Below are 22307 nucleotides of genomic sequence, written 5' to 3'. Positions count from 1 at the left end.
CGAACAAGTGGCAACCTAGCTAATACTTACTCACAAGGATTCCTAAATCATTGCTAAGAATAATGAAAATGACTGCAGTTTCTACTGGTCATTGTTTTTAGGTTGGTTGTATTGGTGCTAGCTAGGTACCAAGCTAAAGCTAGCTACCCCAGGAGTTGCGGTCGAACAAATGATGCTTTGGCAGTGCTACTGTGTTCTTTTTGACACACAAAGACCCAAACGGCATTCCATAGAAATCCTGGTTGAGAATGAAAAGACTGAACAAATTAACAATGAAACAGCACAGCAAGTAAGTGAAGGTAATACGTTTTGATTATGTTTTACTGGTAATGGGGGCATGCGTAAATGCCAACAAAATAACTTTTTTGGTGTGTGTAACCTTTAATTAACTAGGCAAGTCGGTTAAGAACAAATTCTTATTTACAATGACGGCCCGGACGATACTGGGCCAATTGTGTGCCGCCGTATGGGACTCCCAATCACAGCCTGGATTCGAACCAGTGTCTTTCAAGCCTTTTACACTGAGATGCAGTTCCTTAGACCGCTGTGTAACTATTTAACTGTACTAGAATGCTTAAAAGGCCACAAACATTTTAAATATCTGTTATCAGTATAATTTTTTGGGGCAAGAAAAATATCGGATATCGCTATCAGCCAAAAATGCCTTATCGGTGCATCACTAGTTGGAACATTGCAGGGACTTGTTTCCATTCAGTCATACGAGCATTAGTGAGGTCGGACACTGATGTTGGGCAATAGGCCTGGCTCGCAGTCAGCATTCCAACTCATCACAAAGGTGTTCGATGGGGTTGAGGTCAGGGCTCTGTGCAGTCCAGTCAAGTTCTTGTACAACCTATCTCGACAAACCATTTCTGTATGGACCTCACTTTGTGCACAGGGGCACTGTCATTCTGAAACAGGAAACGGCCTTCCCCAAGTTGGAAGCACAGAATCATCTAGAATGTTATTGTATGCTGTAGCGTTAAGATTTCCCTTCACTGGAACTAAGTGGCCTAGCCCGAACCATAAACAGCCCCAGACCATTATTCCTTATGTGGCCTACCACTTCGCGGCTGAGCCGTTGTTGCTCCTAGACGTTTCCACTTCACAATAACAGCACTTACTGTTGACCAGGGCAGCTCTAGCAGGGTAGACATTTGATCAACTGACTTGTTGGAAAGGTGGCATCCTATGACGATGCAACGTTAAGTCACTGAGCTCTGCAGTTAGGCCATTCTACTGGCAATATTTGTCTATGGAGGTTACATGGCTGTCTGCTCGATTTTATTCAACTGTCAACAACGGGTGTGGCTGAAGTAGCCAAGGTCACTGATTTGTAGGGGTGTCCACATACTTTTGTATTTAATTCAAAACAAAATGCAGGAAATTGAACACACACATAATCATATTGTCCCTGTGGCATTCTGTCTGGCCATGTATTGTAACTTGCATTATAAATAATATATGCCATTTAGCAGATGCTTTTATCCAAGACTTGTTAGTCATGAGTGCATCATGTTTTTAAGTGTGTGTGGTCCCAGGAATCGAGTCCACTATCTTGGCGTTAATGGCACCATGCTCTACTGAGCTAGAGACCATGTCTAAAACTTGTCCTATGTCTAATGGCTCCTCCTGTCTGTCTCACTAGTCTCGGTTGGACCACTGCGGCAGCTGGCCGTGGGTCAGTCCGTCAGAGGGAGGTCTGGGAGACACTCGTTACCGCTACTGCCTCACCACTCTCACCGTGCCACCACGCTGCCTTGGCATGGCACGACGCCGCCTGGGACGGGGGGGCAGGTAGGTTACTGTAGGGTGAAAGGGGCAATCTGGGATTCAAACGGAGGGTTGCCCCCGCCACTGTTTGGGTAAACAGCTGAGTGATGGGCCAGGACAAATATAACCACTCCAATTCATATTAAGATCTGTTGATGTGAGATCAATGTAATAGTTTTCTGTGACCAATGGCATGAATGAATGCCTTGCTAACAGAAGGACTTAACCCTGTTCTCTCTCCCTCAGGGTTTTGCTGGACAGGGCGCACACAGACTTTGACAATGTATTTCATGGGCTGGACTCTGAAATGCTTGACCTGCCTGCCCACTCTCCAGTCACAGACAAGTTTGCTAGTACCTCACAAACAAATACCTCGGACAGAACCTCTTCTTATTCTTCCTCTTCTGCGGACCTCAGTCGGATACTGTTGAACATTAAGTCGAGTCGATGGAGGCACTTTAGGCCCCGGACACTATCACTACACGACGAGGACAACACAGTCACAGATCCTTTGTTCAGGAGGCTGGGCAGGGGCCAGAGTCGCATCACCGCTACCCTGGCTGGCACCACTGGCCCCCTGAGAGGAGCTGGCCAAACGGCCCCCACAGCTGGTGAGTAGGGCCTGAGGTTATAGGTTTATCTGCGCACGCACGCGTTCCATATACAAGCACACAGTCCACGTCTATATACACACACACACACCATTCCATAGACATGCACACAGTCCACGTCTATATATACACTGCTCAAAAAAATAAAAGATGACACTAAAATAACACATCCTAGATCTGAATGAATGAAATATTTTTATTAAAAACTTTTTTCTTTACATAGTTGAATGTGCTGAACAACAAAATCACACACAAATTATCAATGGAAATCAAATGTATCAACCCATGGAGGTCTGGATTTGGAGTCCCACTCAAAATTAAAGTGGAAAACCACACTACAGGCTGATCCAACTTTGATGTAATGTCCTTAAAACAAGTCAAAAGGAGGCTCAGTAGTGTGTGTGGCCTCCACGTGCCTGTATGACCTCCCTACAACGCCTGGGCATGCTCCTGATGAGGTGGCGGATTGTCTCCTGAGGGATCTCCTCCCAGACCTGGACTAAAGCATCCGCCAACTCCTGGACAGTCTGTGGTGCAACGTGGCGTTGGTGGATGGAGCGAGACATGATGTCCCAGATGTGCTCAATTGGATTCAGGTCTGTGGAATGGGCGGGCCAGTCCATAGCATCAATGCCTTTCTCTTGCAGGAACTGCTGACACACTCCAGCCACATGAGGTCTAGCATTGTCCTGCATTAGGAGGAACCCAGGGCCAACCGCACCAGCATATGGTCTCACAAGGGGTCTGAGGATCTCATCTCGGTACCTAATGGCAGTCAGGCTACCTCTGGCGAGCACATGGAGGGCTGTGCGGCCCCCCAAAGAAATGCCACTCCACACCATGACTGACCCAGCGCCAAACCGGTCATGCTGGAGGATGTTGCCGGCAGCAGAACGTTCTCCACGGAGTCTCCAGACTCTGTCACGTCTGTCACATGTGCTCAGTGTGAACCTGCTTTCATCTGTGAAGAGCACAGGGCGCCAGTGGCGAATTTGCCAATCTTGGTGTTCCCTGGCAAATGCCAAACGTCCTGCACGGTGTTGGGCTGTAAGCACAACCCCCACCTGTGGACGTCGGGCCCTCATACCACCCTCATGGAGTCTGTTTCTGAGAATTGTGCGCCACCCTATGGGACTCGCAATCACTGCCGGATGTGATGCAGCCTGGATTCGACCCAGGTACTGTAGTGACGCCTCTTGCACTGAGATGCAGTGCCTTAGACCGGAGCGCCAATTTCGGGATCAAAATGCTCCTGATCAGCCTCTACACCCCCCAAGCCATAAGACTGCTGATCAAATGGCTAACCGGGCTATTTGCACACGTATATTGATGCCTCACACAGACACACTTTCATACTTCACATAGGCTGCTGCTAATCTGTTTATTATCCATCCTGATGGCCTTGTCACTTTTACCCCTACATACATGTATACTGCACAAAAATATGAACACAGCATTTAGTGTTGATCACAAATGTTCTATATGCACAAAAAGCTTATTTCTTTAAAAATAGTGTAGACAAATTTGTTTATCCCTGTTAGTGAGCATTTCTCCTTTGCCAAGATTATCCAACCACCTGACAGGTGTGGCATATCAAGAAGCTGATTAACTTCTTACAGCTCCCCCCTACTTTGTGCAATTTCCGCCTGAAGACATACCCCAATGTGAATTGAATGTAGGAGAATATAACACAATAGATCTGGTTTAGATGCAAAAATAAAAAACGTATGTTTAAAATTTTTTTTTTTATCATCTTTAAAATGAACAAAATAAAACAAACATTCAGATAGGATGATGGGGACAATTTCAGTGAAAAATATAAGACGGCAACAGTACTTGTGCAAAGTTTCAGAATGATAACTTCCAAAAATGCTACATGACATTTATCATGAAGTCACCCAGGTGTCCCACACAAGTAGCCCAAATGTACCCAAGTGGCCAAATTGGTGAAGGTATACATTTTGAAACAAATAACTATATACAAAATACCAAAATGGTATTCTAACACCATTTACACACTTTCAATATTTGGAAGACCCTCAGTCCTTTATCAATTCAAATCTACTTATATAGCCCCAGCCTAAAACCCCAAACAGCAAGCAATGCAGGTGTAGAAGCAAGGTGGCTAGGAAGAAACCTAGAGAGGAACCAGGCTGAGGGGTTGCCAGTCCTTTTCTGGCTGTGCCGGGTGGAGATCAGTGGTTGTAGAGGGTGCAACAGGACAGCACCTCAAGAGTAAAAATGAACAGTTTAGGGTTCCATAGCCGCAGGCAGAACAGTTGAAACTGGAACAGCGGCAAGGCCAGGTGGACTGGGGACAGCAAGGAGTCATCATGCGAGGTAGTCCTGACGCATGGTCCTAGGGCTCAGGTCCCCCAAGAGAGAGAGAATTAGAGAGAGCATACTTAAATTCACACAGGACACCGGATAAGACTCCCATTCGGAGTCAGTGTCACTGTGAAAGAAAATGTTCAGTTAGAATAGTTTCACATATGAGCCCTGTATCAACGGGTATGATAAACAGATATATATAGATATATATAGATATATATAGATATATAGATATAGATATAGATAGCGAGAGTTGAAGGTTGAATATATTATTATATTACTATTACCTGCTAGATCTGTCTCTTTTATATTATGACATTTCAGCTAGATCTACTGTCTTTATTATATTACAACAGACCAGCTGTATCTACTGTCTCCATTTCACTTTGGCCATTGATGTGGTCCTGGAATCTCCTCAACAGCATCAAATAGGCTATTTCATGTGGGTTTGGGTGGGGCGGCAGACACACGCATCTCACATTTCATGACATTACATGTTTATATATTGCTTCTAAAATGTAAAAGAATCTCAAATAATATTTTATTAATTTCAAACAAGAGCATTAGCATGATAAGAACTTACCAGTCCAAAACGATGTCCTCTCCCGTTCAAAAAATATTCCTGCACAATCGCTAAATGAATCGTTCTACAACAATCTCGGTCTCACCTTCCCAATCAATTTATTCTAAAATTGTGTGTACATCTGTATATCTAGACTTAGATTTAGCTTTCCCTGACTTAGTCGCCATAATGATTGATAAATGAACAGCTGAATCTGCACGTTCACCAAACAATGCGTGCGTAATATGTGTAGCTCCTTCCAGTATTAAAATTCAATAGCGCATGACTCTCTTTACACTGGAGCTTACTACATGGGTTGGTCTTGCAACACATAAACATGGCGTATTGCCGTTTAGCTCAGCTCATTGGCTATCTACCCAGCTAGATTTCAAGACGATCAGTGGTCATTGGGTTAAAAGACAGTCAATCAACGAAACAGCGGGTAAATCATTGGTGCACAATGATGTCATGACTTGTCTTCAAATCGGTTTCTTTCAGTCAATATGTCCCGCGAAATGGCCCATCAGGTTTGATTGTGTTACAAACAAACCAGTTGATTGCAATGAAACCAAACATGACTGGAAAAGCCACGTTCTGTGTGGGTTATTTACCTGGAATGTGTCGTCGAAAATGGAATGAGACGGAATTCACGACGCAAGCGGTTCACAAAATGTTTCGTGTTAGGCTATAAAAACTGATTTTATCAAACAAAAGATCATTCTTGTGTAACAATGAGCATTGGAATTGCAAACAGACGAAGATCGTCAAAGGTAAACAATTTATTTTAATGCAGTTTGTGATTATGTTACGCCTGTGCTGTTTTTTTATTTATTGGGCTCTATGCGCAGATAATCACATTGTATTCTTTTGCAGTAAATCCTTTTTTAAAATCTGACAAAGTTGGATTAGCAAGATTCTAGGCTTTCGATACATGTGAGACACTTGTATTTTCATTAATGTTTAATATGACTATGTAGCGATCACTATGTTGTGGAATTTCAGCCCGCTAGCAGGTTCCGTGCGCTGCGTCTCAATCACCACATCCGCCAATATCGCCCTTCCGCATCTGTGCTGAAAGGTAGCAGAGCTAGAATGATGTTTATCAGACCATGAGACATCCCGAAAATTGGTCTTCTCACAAAATGGTGTGTGGTGTCCAAACGGTTTGGCCTAAACCATTTATGACCACTATTGAAAGACGAGTCTCTCGTGAATACGATGGTGTTCTCCTTTTTGCTCTTGGATGCCCACAAGATTCGTCAGAAGTCTGCACAGCCTTTTCTGCCAGTAGCAGCCTCGAGACTTGTCTGACGGCCCCGGTGCCATTTTGAAAAATGAATGGAAGTGTATGTATGGAGATAGTTTGGTGCTTAAAATAAGGGGATATTTTGTTACGGTACAGCCTTATTCTAAAATTTATTTATTTTTATCCTCAATCTACACACACTACCCCATAATGACAAAGCAAAAATACTGACAGCTATTTTCAGATCTCTCCAGAGATGTTCGATTGGGTTCAAGTCCGGGCTCTGGCTGGGCCACTCAAGGACATTCAGAGACTTGTCCCTGCATGGTCTTGACTGTGTGCTTAGGGTCATTGTCCTGTTGGAAGGTGATCATTCACCCCAGTCTGAGGTCCTGAGCGCTCTGGAGCAGGTTTTCATCAAGGATCTCTCTGTACTTTGCTCTGTTAAGCTTTACCTCGATCCTGACTAGTCTCCCAGTCCCTGCCGCTGAAGAACATCCCCACAGCATGATGCTGCCACCACCATGCTTCACCATAGGGATGGAATTGTCCGGGTGATGAGCGGTGCCAGATTTCCTCCAGACATGACGCTTGGCATTCAGGCCAAAAAGTTCAATCTTGGTTTCATCAGACCAGAGAATCTTGTTTCTCATGGTCTGAGAGGCTGTCATGTGCCTTTTACAGATGAGTGGCTTCTGTCTGGCCACACTACCATTTAAGGCCTGATTGGTGGAGTGCTGCAGGGATTGTTGCATGGTTGTCCTTCTGGAAGGTTCTTCCATCTCCACAGAGGAACTCTGGAGCTCTGTTAGAGCCATCGGGTTCTTGACCAAGGCCCATCTCCCCTGATTGCTCAGTTTGGCCGGGCGGCCAGCTCTAGGAAGAGTCTTGGTGGTTCCAAACTTCTTCCATTTAAGAATGATGGAGGCCTTTCTCTTCTTGGGGACCTTCAATGCTGCATAATGTTTTTGGTACCCTTCCCCACATCTGTACCTCGACACAATCCTGTCTTGGAGCTCTACAACTCTTTCGACCTCATGGCTTGGTTTTTGCTCTGACATGGACTGTCAACTGTGGGACCTTATATAGAGAGGTGTGTGCCTTTCCAAATCATGTCCCATCAATTGAATTTAACACAGGTGGACTCGTATCAAATTGTAGAAACATTTCAGATGATCAATGGATGCACCTGAGCCCAATTGAGTCTCATAGCAAAGGGTTGTGTAGATTTGAGTACACTTTTAAAAATGTTTTATCCACTTTAGAATAAGACTGTAACATAACAAAAAGTGGAAAAAGGTCTGAATATTTTCTAAATGCACTGTACATAAAAATATTGTTTCCTGATTTTTTTGTAGGACAGACACATCAGAACAAACTTTAGATTTGGTGGGGAATGTTATTCAATGCGTTTCTATTGGCTGACAGCGGTAATGTAATGCCAAATTCAAATATATTACAATATGATCAGATAAATAAAGCAATATTTTCTTATGGCTCTGTCAGTAATCTTTAATTTTCAACAGACACAAAAGACAAATTTCCTTTATATAAATATCCCCATAACATGAACATTAAAATGACTATATTTTCTATTTTAGCAAAAGTGGGCTAAATTTACTTCAATTTTCTATCCTATTAATCAAAAACAAATAGTAACATGCAGTGAAAACAAATATTAAATTTTAACTTTTAAACTTGAACTGATATGTGATTGCACAGTAATGTTTTTGATACATAGACAACGTTTGAGCAGCCTGGATGCGCAGCTGGGGCATTGTGCCGGGGAGGAAACGGGCGAACTCCGCAGCACCCACTGCCGCATATTTTGCCCTCAGTGCATCATTGCATTGGAGGTCAATCAACTCCATTTGGAGGTTTGGTGGTGAGCTTTCCACGTCAACAGCAAATGGGTTGTTCCAACCTGCTTTTTTGTGCTTCAAAGTCAGCAAATCGGCGTCGAAAGTCAGCGGCAAGCATACCTATTTTATCAGCCAACTGTGTGCTCGGGAACGCACTGGTAGAGATATGGTCTGGCAGCTGGGAAAGTGGCTCAAATTTTCTTTCCGCATCTGCGTCTCCCACAGAGTCAGTTTGGTTTTAAATGCCTTCACTGTACTGTACATATCAGAGATGACACGATCCCGACAGCTGCAAGTTTATTGCATTCATCGTAATGTCACACAGAAAAGCCATTTCACACAGAAACATTTCGTCTCGGAGTTGTGTTGTGTCTTTCCCTTTGCTGTCCAAGAACAGACAAATCTATTCACGAAGGGAAGCACCTTTCCCTGGCTTAGCCATCGCACCTCTGTGTGATAAGGCAAATCACCATGCTCCGTTTCTAACTCCGTCAGAAATGCCTTGAACTGGCGGTGATTCAAACCTTTGGCTCTGATAAAGTTAACTGTGCGCGTGATGATGCTCATTACATGCTCCATTTTCAAGGCTTTACCGCACAACGCTTCCTGGTGTATGATACAATGATAAGCTGTCAGCTCATGATCTTTTCCCATCCACCAGTCCGCTCCTGTGTCCACACATCGCAGGTGCTCCGTCGGTTGTTTTTTCCCAAGGCAGCTCCATCTCATTTACACATCTTGACACCTCTTCATACAAATCATGCCCCGTAGGGTCTTAAATTAAATATAAATTAAATAGAAATTAAATAGAAATAATCCTTGGTATGACCATCTTAAAACAATTCCTTATGTTAGTGGCTAATAGTGTGTTGATTCTAAGCGTTCAATGCAACATTCCAGAAACAAAAGGAACTGTGCAAAACTTTGCATGACATTTTGTTGTAGGCAGAACGCATCGGAGTAGGATTCTATTGCACTGACAGTTATAACTCAGGCCCGTACTCTACACAGATCGGTGTGTCGTAACCAATCAGAGTTGCAGTTGGCCTATATGCAAATAGACCATTGCCATAATGCATCTGTGCCAGTCACTTTGAACTAGACTGTTTACAGTATGAGCAGTCGTGAGTAGATGCAGCTCTCGCTTTCAAAACAAGCGCATGTAGCGACTTGGGCACATTTTGTTCATATCCTTTACTAGTTAGGGAGTTAAAGGCCCAGTTATAGCTAATTTGTAGTGAGCAATGGGGTAGTGATTGCTTCTTACAAGAGCACAGAACATGTACATTTCTAGACCTATGTGAAAAGTGAGTTGGGTAAAGAGCTTTTTTTTGTTCTTCAACCGGCAGTGTTGTATTTTGAGACTGGCTTGAATAAGCTAAGTAGCCAAAGGGCACAGGGGTAGCATCATTTCTGATTTCTTTGAAATAATGGTATGGGAATACTAATGCATTTTATTTTGTAAAGTGGTTTCTTGCATCAAACAACACAACAACATGTTCAGTCACCTCCTTGTCTGAAGGACAAGTGGATAAACAGGTTAATGTCGAGCCCTGCATGGTTTTTATTTCAAAAGTCTCATGGAATATAGGTCTACATTGGCTGCTATTATAGGCTGAGTGATAGAACACCTATTTCCATGTTATGGGATGCATTCCCCATTGTTTTTTGATGGTAGGTCTACATTATGATCATCCACAGTAGCCTACTTGACCAATGTCTGAAACTAACTTAAAGCGGGTTCAACTTCCGTGTTCACAGTAAACGCACGCTGGAAGTTGTACAGAATTTTCACAACATTCAAGTTTGTGCTCAGCAGACCTGAAATTTGCACAGTGACAAAAAGATTGGACGGAAAATTGGTTGCACCCCATATTGAAGTGAGCGGTTCTCTTTTCTCTCTCTGTTTCCTGCAGCTTTCACCGCCCAACAATACCAGCAGCATCAGGAGCAGCTGGCCTTGATGCAGAAACAGCAGCTTGAACAGATCCAACAGCAGCAACAAGCCAACAGCGCCTCCTCCACTGCCAACAGCACACAGGTTAGCCTGCTCTCTGACCTGGGCTGTTCAGTATTCGATTACTGATCTAGGAGGGACCTGATCCTAGATCTGCACTCCTACGCTTGAGATGCATGTTACATATAGCTCCATTCTCTGTCCATCTCAGGTAGTCTCTTCAGTTTTGTGTTAATAAGTTCTTGTCCTCCTCTTCCAGCTTTTGGTCTCCAAGATGTTAGATTCTGCCAGTGCCCAGTTTGCTGCAACTGCCCTGGTGACCACAGACCAGCTGCTGGCCTTGAAGACTAAGGATGAGGAAGGGCCGGGTTGTGGGGTCAACGGGGTCCTTTCACCCTCAGGTAACATTGACTGCACCAAAGCGTTTGTATTAAAAGAAGAGCTTGAAAGAAAAGAGAAACTCGCACATTGCTTTTGTAGGTATTACTTTGGACTTTGTAAACTGACCAATGCCATAAGGCCGGTAAGGTTAGTGTGCAAGTTTCTTTTTCTTTCAACATATCATCAAATAATTCCCACTCACCTGCAACAAGTAATCTCAGACGTGCAAGTGCTTTTCCAATTAAACGCAGAGCTTTCACAGAAGCAAACAAAAAGTTGGAACTGATCAAAGGGGATACTGCTTGTATAGCTTCAGCGAGAACCATGCAGACTTAATGATTTGTGTTCTGTTCTCCCTTCCAACAGGTGTCTACAAGGGCTTGCACCTCACTAGCACAGCATCTCTGTCGCCTGCTGCCCCCACCTCCACCCCTAGCCCTCTGACCACCACTACCCCCTCCTCCCCCTTCCTCTTGCCCAGCACTTTCAACAACGGCACCCCCCACACCAATGCTGCCAAGTCCACTGCCACTCAGGTCCTGATGGGGAACAACAACAACCTCCGTCTGAGCATGTCCTCACTCGGGGGTCCTGCTGGGGGGGTCCTCACCAAGCGCCACATACCCCGGACACTAAGCCACGCCCACGTCGCTGTGTCGTCATCTGCCTTAAAGCTGGCCGCTAACTGTCAAATGCCCAAGGTCTCCACAAACACCCCGTCAATGGACATTGTGCCAAGGTGAGGGGGGGGGGGGGGGGTGGATGTGTGTGCCTGTCACAAATGGCACCCTAATCCCTTCATAGTGCACTATTGACCAGGGCTCCGATAGAGCTGTAGTATACTACAGAGGGAATAGAGTCAGTTTGGGACACAGTGTAGAGAAATTGACCATTACTCAGTGTTCAGATCACCGTGGCTTAAACTGCTGCTTCAGGAATATTACCTACCGGTCCATTGGAGTCAATAATGAATGTAGATATTGTTGAGCAGTCTTTGATTTTGATTTGTTCATATTTTCTCTCCACCTGCATCCAGGGAAAATCAGGATCAAGACAAGCCAGCACTAAACAGCATATCGGACAACACAGTGGCCATGGAGGTCACGTAGCCTCCAAACACAGGCAGGACTAAGGGCTCAGCCGGGAACTCATTTAGGTGCTATGCATCGTAGAGTTGTGAATGCAAGGAAGGGGCAGTGGTATGCGCACACACAGCATGCAACACTGTCTCCATGGCAACTGTTGGGACTTAATTGCAATGCTTGTCTTTTTCTCTCTTTTTTTTTTTACTGTTAAGAAATATCAACGTCTGTAAATTATGAATATGGCAATTGTATGTACAGTAGTGCATATTTGTAATACCCTACCACCCTTGTATATAACATTACTTGAATACAGAAATTGTTCATTTGTGATGTTTTGCACTTGAGATTAAACATTTTCAAAAGACAAACTGCAAGTGGTGTGAGGAGTTGTACAACCGTGTCGTCACGTCAGTGCATGGTGTGGAACCTGCTGTTATCTATTTATTGTGCAGTGTTTAGGGGGAAAAATTCAGTTTGTTTTTGTTTTAATTGTTATTTTTTTGTAAACTCTTCCCTCATTGCTTCCCGTGCTGTAGTCGATGTGTTTAGGTAGCTATGAACTTCTCTGTATTTTGTGTATTGTGAACATAACCAGGCGGTCCTCTCACAGATTCCTGGTTGTTGGTTCATTGTATCATGGAAACAAATGGTGACATGCATTCATACAGAGTTGATGGCTGTGGATTTAAGGCCACTCAGGTCCTGATGTCAGTCGGTGGGTAATCGGTTGCTTAAGAACTTCCATTTTGAATTGTTTTTGAGACAAGTAACAAAATGAGGATGAAGTTTCTTCTCAGAAGTCACTGCTGTCTGACTTATCTAAGCACTAGTTTGTTTGGGTTAATGCTGCTTTTATGATTTAGCTCTGGTTTGTTGTCGGATTACCTGTTTAAGATGCCTTCCCCAATTATTTTCTGAATTTTTTTATATTTTTGTAAACCCCCCCCTTCCGTTTTTTTGATAATGATTGTATGCTCCTTAATGAAACTTCATTATTTTGTTACTTGTTGATGAAATATAAGGGAGACGAATGCAGTAACTGTTTGACTACATGTATCATTCCAGTTTATACATAACGAAAAATGTATAAAAATAAATTTCTTTGCTTTTAGAATAATTCTCCTGAAGGCTGCCAGGCCAAGGTAAACAACACGTATCGGGTGCCTTCCTCTTGGAAATACAAGCTCTCTTCTGTGAAGAGTACGGTACTTAGCAAGGCTACTGGTTAGTTTTTGTACCACAATCTGAATGCCCATTCCAATGGCATCATAATTGATCCATGAGGTTTTTTCTTTGAGACCCTCTAAATGAACGAGAAAATCCTCCTGAATTCTCACAAATAAAACCCAGGGCATTGTTTGGACCAGCATGTCTTGTTTTTTTGTCTCAAATTCACATTGTCTCATGTGTTCATGGTAGGGTGAAGTTACCCTAGACACCGATCTTGGTTTAGTTTTGCATTTCCCCCACTAATGGTTAAGGTTAGGATTGGGGGAGAGGAAGCTGATGCTAGATCTGTACCTAGGGCAGGGGTGTCAAAGTCAAATGGACGGAGGGCCAAATAAAAAAATCAGCTACAAGACGAGGGCCGGACTGTTCGAATGTTCATTAAAAAAATTTTAAATGACGCATATAGTCTAGTGAACCTAATTGAACCTACTGAAAACCTAACAAATATATTACAATATGATCAGATAAATAAAGCAATATTTTCTTATGGCTCTGTCAGTAATCTTTAATTTTCAACAGACACAAAAGACAAATTTCCTTTATATAAATATCCCCATAACATGAACATTAAATGAAAGAAACCGGTATTCAAGGCACCATCAGTAAGTAGACTATATTTTCTATTTTAGCAAAAGTGGGCTAAATTTACTTCAAAGAAAAAACAATAATAGCAATTTTCTATCATCCACTCAACTGAAATATTTTTAAAATATAATTGGATTGAAATACAAAAAAATAAAGTGCAAAAATCTATTAATCAAAAACAACACTTTGTTTAAGGAGAAGTAACATGCAGTGAAAACAAATATTAAATTTTAACTTTTAAACTTGAACTGAGTAAAAACTCTAAATATGTGATTGCACAGTAATGTTCACTTGTTTGAGGTTGAGGGTGATACTTGGTGGTGTCCCATCTTTTCCACAAGTTCATCAATGTTCGGGGTAAGGCTCTGAGCTGAAGAAATCCTCAGAATTGAGTGGAGGTGTTCAGCAGTAAGTCGACTTCTGTGTGATGTTTTGTTCAGGTTCATCAAAGAAAACAGTTGTTCACACAGGTATGTGCTGCCAAACATAGACAACGTTTGAGCAGCCTGGATGCGCAGCTGGGGCATTGTGCCGGGGAGGAAACGGGCAAACTCCGCAGCACCCACTGCCGCATATTTTTCCCTCAGTGCATCATTGCATTGGAGGTCAATCAACTCCATTTGGAGGTTTGGTGGTGAGCTTTCCACGTCAACAGCAAATGGGTTACCGAGCAGTTCCAACCTGCTTTTTTGTGCTTCAAAGTCAGCAAATCGGCGTCGAAAGTCAGTGGTAAGCATACCTATTTTATCAGCCAACTGTGTGCTCGGGAACGCACTGGTAGAGAGCTTCTCTTTCATGGTCTGGCAGCTGGGAAAGTGGCTCAAATTTTCTTTCCGCATCTGCGTCTCCCACAGAGTCAGTTTGGTTTTAAATGCCTTCACTGTACTGTACATATCAGAGATGACACGATCCCGACCCTGCAGCTGCAAGTTTATTGCATTCAGATGACTCGTAATGTCACACAGAAAAGCCATTTCACACAGAAACATTTCGTCTCGGAGTTGTGTTGTGTCTTTCCCTTTGCTGTCCAAGAATAGACAAATCTCCTCACGAAGCTCGAAACATCTTTGAAGCACCTTTCCCTGGCTTAGCCATCGCACCTCTGTGTGATAAGGCAAATCACCATGCTCCGTTTCTAACTCCGTCAGAAATGCCTTGAACTGGCGGTGATTCAAACCTTTGGCTCTGATAAAGTTAACTGTGCGCGTGATGATGCTCATTACATGCTCCATTTTCAAGGCTTTACCGCACAACGCTTCCTGGTGTATGATACAATGATAAGCTGTCAGCTCACCTGTCGCGTTTTCCTCTTGCATCTTTTCCCGTATCTTCGCCACCAGTCCGCTCCTGTGTCCACACATCGCAGGTGCTCCGTCGGTTGTCAAACCCACGAGTTTTTCCCAAGGCAGCTCCATCTCATTTACACATCTTGACACCTCTTCATACAAATCATGCCCCGTAGTTGTGCCATGCATAGGACGTAAAGCCAAAAACTCCTCTGTCACGCTTAGGCTGGAGTCCACTCCGCGGATGAAAATTGACAACTGGGCAATGTCAGAAATGTCGGTGCTCTCATCCACAGCCAAGGAATATGCAATAAAATCTTTTCCCTTTTTCACAAGCTGCTCTTTTAGATTGATGGACAACTGGTCTACTCTCTCGGCAATGGTGTTTCTGCTCAGACTCACATTTAAAAAGAGTTGCCTTTTTTCTGGGCAAACTTCGTCACAAACTTTAATCATGCAGTTTTTGATGAAATCCCCCTCCGTAAATGGCCGGGCTGATTTAGCGATCTCTTCTGCCAAAATAAAACTGGCCTTGACAGCAGCCTGGCCTTGTGATTTGGCTTTTTTGAACAGAGCCTGTCGAGATTTGAGGCCTCGTTTTAATTCCTCTGCCTTTTGTAGCCTTTGTTCCATGTCCATATTCTTGTTTTTGTCCGCGTGTTTCGTTTCATAATGTCGTCTCAGATTATACTCTTTCAGTACCGCCACACTTTCTCCACACAGAAGACACACAGGTTTTCCAGCTACCTTCGTGAACATATACTCCGACTCCCACCTTGTTTGAAACCCCCGGTTCTCAGTATCCACCTTCCGTTTTGCCATTTTTGATGGGTATCTGAAAGTTAATTTTACTGTGATGCTGACGACTGCTGTGCCAATAAATATTGAAATGAAGCAGCCTACTGCTCGGTGCGTCACCTTTGCATTGTGGGAAATGTAGTATTGGTGCGTGTAAAAGATCTGCGGGCTGCCGGCTTGCTGCGGGCCGGTTCTAATAATAAATCAAGATCATCCCAGGGGCCGTAAAAAACCTTCTTGCGGGCCGGATGTGGCCCGCGGGCCTTGACTCTGACATATGTGACCTAGGGGAACCCTCACTCCAGATCCTAGGAGATGCAGGGTTGTATTCATTTTGCAACCGAAAATAATGTCTCATTGGACAAGTTCTGGTGTTTTGGTCGGTTTTCTTCTGTTTGCTATTTAAGTGCGACCCTGAGCTTAGTGGTGATGGGTTAATCTAAACTACAGTTTAATAGAGATTTGTTGGAACTGGTGATGACATACCAAATGGCAACCCTATCTAGTAAACAATGTCTTACCAGGCCTCAAGCTGACTAGGTGAAAAATCTGTGCCCTTGAGCAAGGCACCTAACCTTGATTGCTCCCGTAAATCACTGGGTAAGAGCATCTGCTAAATGACAAACCATTTTTCCCAAACTTGATCCTGGGGACCCAAAGGGCTGCACGTTTTGTTTTTCCCCCTAGAGGCTACACAACTGATTCAAATCAAAGCTTGAGATCATTAATTGAATCATGTGTAGTGTTATGGCAAAAAAACAAGATGCGCAGCCCTTGTGGTCCCCAGGACAAAGTTTGGGAAACGCTGGATTAAAATGTAATCTGGCTCGGCTCTGGTCAGAAGTGGTGCAGTGTCTAAAACATTAGGAACAGCTTCCTAAAATGGAGTTGCACCCCCTTTTGCTCTCAGAACAGCTTCGATTTGTCGGGCATGGACTCTACAAGGTGTCAAACGTTCCACAGGGATGATGGCCCATGTTGACGCCAATGCTTCCCACAGTTGTGTCAAGTGGGCTGGATGTTCATTGGGTGGTGGACTTCATTTAACTTGGCAAGTCAGTTAAGAGAGAATTCTTATTTACAATGACGGCCTGCGGGACTGGGATTAAAAACACAAATCACGACAAAGACAACACAATACTACATAGAGAGAGACCTAAGATGACAACCTAGCAAGCAGCAACACAGCATGGTAGCAGCACAAAACACGGTACAAACATTACTGGGCACAGACAACTGCACAAAGGACAAGGTAGACAATACATCACACAAAGCAGCCACAACTGTCAGTAATTGAGTCATTTACAACTGCGACCTGGCTAAGATCAAGCAAAGCAGTGTGACACAAACAACAGAGTTACACATGGAATAAACAGACATACAGTCAATAATACAATGGAGAAAGTCTATATACAGTATTTGCAAATGAGGTAGGATAAGGGGAGTGATGCAATAAGTAGGCCATCGTGGCAAAATTATTACAGTATAGCATTAAACACGGGTGATAGATGTGCAGAAGATGAGTGTGCAAGTAGCGGTACTGGGGTGCAAAGGAGCAAAATAATTAATATGGGGATGAGGTAGTTGGGTGTGCTGTTTACAGGTACAGTGATCGCTAAGCTGCTCTGACAGCTGATGCTTAAAGTTAGATAGGGAGATGTGATTTTTGCAATTCGTTCCAGTTATTGGCAGCAGTAAACTGTAAGGAAAGGCGGCCAAAGGAAGTGTTGGCTTTGGGGATGACCAGTGAAATATACCTGCTGGTGCGCATGCTTTGGGGCGTTAGGGTAGCCTAGTGGTTAGAGCGTTGGACTAGTAACCCCCAAGCTGACAAGGTACAAATCTGTCGTTCTGCCCCTGAACAGGCAGTTAACCCACTGTTCCTAGGCCGTCATTGAAAATAAGAATTTGTTCTTAACTGACTTGCCTAGTTAAATAAAGGTAAAATTAAATAAATAAAAAATATGGGTGGGTGTTGCTATGGTGACCGCTGAGGTAAGGTGGGGCTTTACCTAGCAAAGACTTGACCTGGAGCCAGTGGGTTTGGCAACAAATATGTAGTGAGGGCCAGCCAACGAGAGCATACAGGTCGCAGTGGTGGGTAGTACATGGGGCTTTGGTGATGAAACGGATGGCACTGTGATAGACTGCATCCAATTTGCTGAGTAGAGTGTTGGAGGCTATTTTGTAAATTACATAGCCGAAGGAAGGAAGTCAAGGATTGGTAGGATAGTCAGTTTTACGACTATCAGCATGAGGCTTGAGGCTTTGTTGCAAAATAGGAAGCCGATTCTAGATTGAATTTTGGATTGGAGATGCTTAATGTGAGTCTGGAAGGAGAGTTTACAGTCTAACCAGACACCTAGGTATTTGTAGTTGTCCACATATTCTAAGTCAGAACCGTCCAGGGTAGTGATGCTAGTCGGGCGGGAGGGTGCGGGCAGAAATCGGTTGAAGAGCATGCACTTAGTTTTACTTGCATTTAAAAGCAGTTGGAGGTCTCAGAAGGGAGTGTTGTATGGCATTGAAGCTCGTTTGGTGTTTTGTTAGCACAGTGTCCAAAGAAGGGCCAGATGTATACAGAATGGTGTTGTTTGCGTAGAGGTGGATCAGGGAATCACCCGCAGCAAGAGCAACATCATTGATATATACAGAGAAAAGAGTAGTTGAAGCACTTTTCGCAGCGATTATAGCCCTGAGTCTTATGAGGCTTCAAGCTTGGCATACCTGTATTTGGGGAGATCTTCTCAAACTAAGCCAGGTTGGATGGGGAGCGTCGCTGCACAGCTATTTTCTCTACAGAGATGTTCGATCGGGTTCAAGTCTGGGCTCTTGCTGGGCCACTCAAGGACATTTAGAGGCTTGTCCTGAAGCCACTCCTGCGTTGTCTTGGCTGTGTGCTTAGGGTCATTGTCCTGAAGGAAGGTGAACCTTCGCCCCAGTCTGAGGTCTTGAGCGCTCTGGAGCAGGTTTTCATCAAGGATCTCTGTACTTTGCTCCGTTCATCTTTGCCTCGATCCTAACTAGTCACCCAGTCCCTGCCACTGAAAAACATCTGCTGCGACCACCATGCTTCCCTGTAGGGATCCTATTGGCCAGGTGCCTCGTTTCCTCCAGACGTGACGCTTGGCATTCAGGCCAAGGAGTTCCATTTTGGTTTCATCAAACGAGAGAATCTTGTTTCTCATGGTCTGAGAAGCCTTTAGGTGCCGTTTTGGCAAACTCCAAGCGGGCTGTCATGCCTTTTAGAGAAGAGTGTCTTCTTTCTGGCCACTCTACCATAAAGGCCTGATTGGTGGAGTGCTGCAGAGATGGGTGTCCTTCTGGAAGGATCTCCCATCTCCACAGAGGAACTCTGGAGCTCTGTCAGAGAGACCATCGGGTTCTTGGTCACTTCCCTGACCAAGGGCCTTCTCCCATGATTGCGCAGATTGGCCTGGTGGCCAGCTCTAGGAAGAGTCTTGGTGGTTCCCAACTTCTTCAATTTATGAATGATGGAGGCCACTGTGTTCTTGTGGACCTTCAATGCTGCAGAATGTTTTTGGTACCCATCCCCAGATATGTGCATCGACACAATCCTGTCTCTGAGCTCTATAGACAATTCCTTTGACATCATGGCTTGGTTTTTGCTCTGGTGGACTCCTATCAAGTTGTAAAAACATCAAGGATGATCAATGGAAACAGGATGCACCTGAGGTAATTTGAGTCTCATAGCAAAGGGTCTGAATACTTACATAAATAAGGTATTTACATTTTTTATAAATTTGCTAAAATGCCTACAAAACTGTCTTTGCTTTGTCATTACGCGGTAATGTGTGTAGATTGATGAGGGAAACATTTATTCAATCCATTTTAGAATAAGGCTGTAACAAAGTGAAGGGGTCTGAATACTTTCTGAATATACTGTACCACATGTGCACACTACATAAACACATGCACACAAAACAAAGCCTGAGGTAACAGACACTTATGGTCTCCTAGAGGTCTTCACAGATCCATCTGCACCCGAATACCCAAGACTCTATCCAGAATTTGAGATGGTCCGGATCCAGAATTCTAAATAATGTCATGGGTCTGGGTCAGACCTGATTGTCTCAGGTACAGTGCCTTGCGAAAGTATTCGGCCCCCTTGAACTTTGCGACCTTTTGCCACATTTCAGGCTTCAAACATAAAGATATAAAACTGTATTTTTTTGTGAAGAATCAACAACAAGTGGGACACAATCATGAAGTGGAACGACATTTATTGGATATTTCAAACTTTTTTAACAAATCAAAAACTGAAAAATTGGGCGTGCAAAATTATTCAGCCCCCTTAAGTTAATACTTTGTAGCGCCACCTTTTGCTGCGATTACAGCTGTAAGTCGCTTGGGGTATGTCTCTATCAGTTTTGCACATCGAGAGACTGACATTTTTTCCCATTCCTCCTTGCAAAACAGCTCGAGCTCAGTGAGGTTGGATGGAGAGCATTTGTGAACAGCAGTTTTCAGTTCTTTCCACAGATTCTCGATTGGATTCAGGTCTGGACTTTGACTTGGCCATTCTAACCCCTGGATATGTTTATTTTTGAACCATTCCATTGTAGATTTTGCTTTATGTTTTGGATCATTGTCTTGTTGGAAGACAAATCTCCGTCCCAGTCTCAGGTCTTTTGCAGACTCCATCAGGTTTTCCTGTATTTGGCTCCATCCATCTTCCCATCAATTTGAACCATCTTCCCTGTCCCTGCTGAAGAAAAGCAGGCCCAAACCATGATGCTGCCACCACCATGTTTGACAGTGGGGATGGTGTGTTCAGCTGTGTTGCTTTTACGCCAAACATAACGTTTTGCATTGTTGCCAAAAAGTTAAATTTTGGTTTCATCTGACCAGAGCACCTTCTTCCACATGTTTGGTGTGTCTCCCAGGTGGCTTGTGGCAAACTTTAAACAACACTTTTTATGGATATCTTTTTGAAATGGCTTTCTTCTTGCCACTCTTCCATAAAGGCCAGATTTGTGCAATATACGACTGATTGTTGTCCTATGGACAGAGTCTCCCACCTCAGCTGTAGATCTCTGCAGTTCATCCAGAGTGATCATGGGCCTCTTGGCTGCATCTCTGATCAGTCTTCTCCTTGTATGAGCTGAAAGTTTAGAGGGACGGCCAGGTCTTGGTAGATTTGCAGTGGTCTGATACTCCTTCCATTTCAATATTATCGCTTGCACAGTGCTCCTTGGGATGTTTAAAGCTTGGGAAATCTTTTTGTATCCAAATCCGGCTTTAAACTTCTTCACAACAGTATCTCGGACCTGTCTGGTGTGTTCCTTGTTCTTCATGATGCTCTCTGCGCTTTTAACGGACCTCTGAGACTATCACAGTGCAGGTGCATTTATACGGAGACTTGATTACACACAGGTGGATTGTATTTATCATCATTAGTCATTTAGGTCAACATTGGATCATTCAGAGATCCTCACTGAACTTCTGGAGAGAGTTTGCTGCACTGAAAGTAAAGGGGCTGAATAATTTTGCACGCCCAATTTTTCAGTTTTTGATTTGTTAAAAAAGTTTGAAATATCCAATAAATGTCGTTCCACTTCATGATTGTGTCCCACTTGTTGTTGATTCTTCACAAAAAAATACAGTGTTATATCTTTATGTTTGAAGCCTGAAATGTGGCAAAAGGTCGCAAAGTTCAAGGGGGCCGAATACTTTCGCAAGGCACTGTATGTGTCATTTTTAACTGACTTGTCCAGAAGGACCGGTACAAATCCTTCACAGTAGGTATGGTGTTCTTTGAATGCAACTCAGCATTCTTTGTCCTCCAAACACGACGAGTTGAGTTTTTACCAAAAAGTTATATTTTGGTTTCATCTGACCATATGACATTCTCCCAATCTTCTTCTGGATCATCCAAATGCTCTCTAGCAAACTTCAGACGGGCTTGGACATGTACTGGCTTAAGCAGGGGGACATGTCTGGCACTGCAGGATTTGAGTCCCTGGCGGCGTAGTGCGTTACTGATGGTAGGCTTTGTTACTTTGGTCCCAGCTCTCTGCAGGTCATTCACTAGGTCCACCCGTGTGGTTCTGAGATTTTTGCTCACCGTTCTTGTGATCATTTAGACCCCACGGGTGAGATCTTGCATGGAGCCCCAGATTGAGGGAGATTATCAGTGGTCTTGTATGTCTTCCATTTCCTAATAATTGCTCCCACAGTTGATTTCTTCAAACCAAGCTGCTTACCTATTGCACTGAATAGTCTTCCCAGCCTGGTGCAGGTCTACAATTTTGTTTCTGGTGTCCTTTGACAGCTCTTTGGTCTTGGCCATAGTGGAGTTTGGAGTGTGACTGTTTGAGGTTGTGGACAGGTCTCTTTTATACTGATAACCAATTCAAACAGGTGCCATTAATGCAGGTAATGAGTGGAGGACAGAGAAGAAGAAAATAAGAAGTTACAGGTCTGTGAGAGCCAGAAATCTTGCTTGTTTGTAAATGACCAAATACTTATTTTCCACCATAATTTGCAAATAAATTCATAAAAAATCCTACAATGTGATTTTCTGGATTTTTTCCCTTATTTTGTCTGTCATAGTTGAAGTGTACCTATGATGAAAAT

The 22307-nt window shown here is 43.6% G+C and overlaps 1 protein-coding gene across 2 annotated transcripts in view; it reads left to right on the top strand.

Moving 5' to 3' along the window:
* Window positions 1–13174, top strand: part of LOC139376027 (enhancer of polycomb homolog 1-like) — a 49215-nt gene extending 36041 nt beyond the window's left edge. Inside the window, exons 9-14 of one of the 2 annotated variants that reach the window (XM_071118107.1) lie at window positions 1649–1797; window positions 2020–2384; window positions 10302–10426; window positions 10602–10743; window positions 11090–11462; window positions 11760–13174. In XM_071118107.1, coding sequence (XP_070974208.1) covers window positions 1649–1797; window positions 2020–2384; window positions 10302–10426; window positions 10602–10743; window positions 11090–11462; window positions 11760–11832 — 1227 coding nt within the window. In that variant the 3' untranslated portion in view covers window positions 11833–13174. The remainder of the gene's footprint in view (window positions 1–1648; window positions 1798–2019; window positions 2385–10301; window positions 10427–10601; window positions 10744–11089; window positions 11463–11759) is intronic. The other variant, XM_071118108.1, reaches the window with a different exon arrangement.
* The last annotated feature ends 9133 nt before the right edge of the window (window positions 13175–22307 follow it).

This window comes from Oncorhynchus clarkii, chromosome 20 (genome assembly GCF_045791955.1).
Source record: "Oncorhynchus clarkii lewisi isolate Uvic-CL-2024 chromosome 20, UVic_Ocla_1.0, whole genome shotgun sequence".
NCBI lineage: Eukaryota > Metazoa > Chordata > Actinopteri > Salmoniformes > Salmonidae > Oncorhynchus > Oncorhynchus clarkii.
Note: the sequence above shows the minus strand (reverse complement) of the source record. Positions and strands in the feature narration are given on the sequence as shown.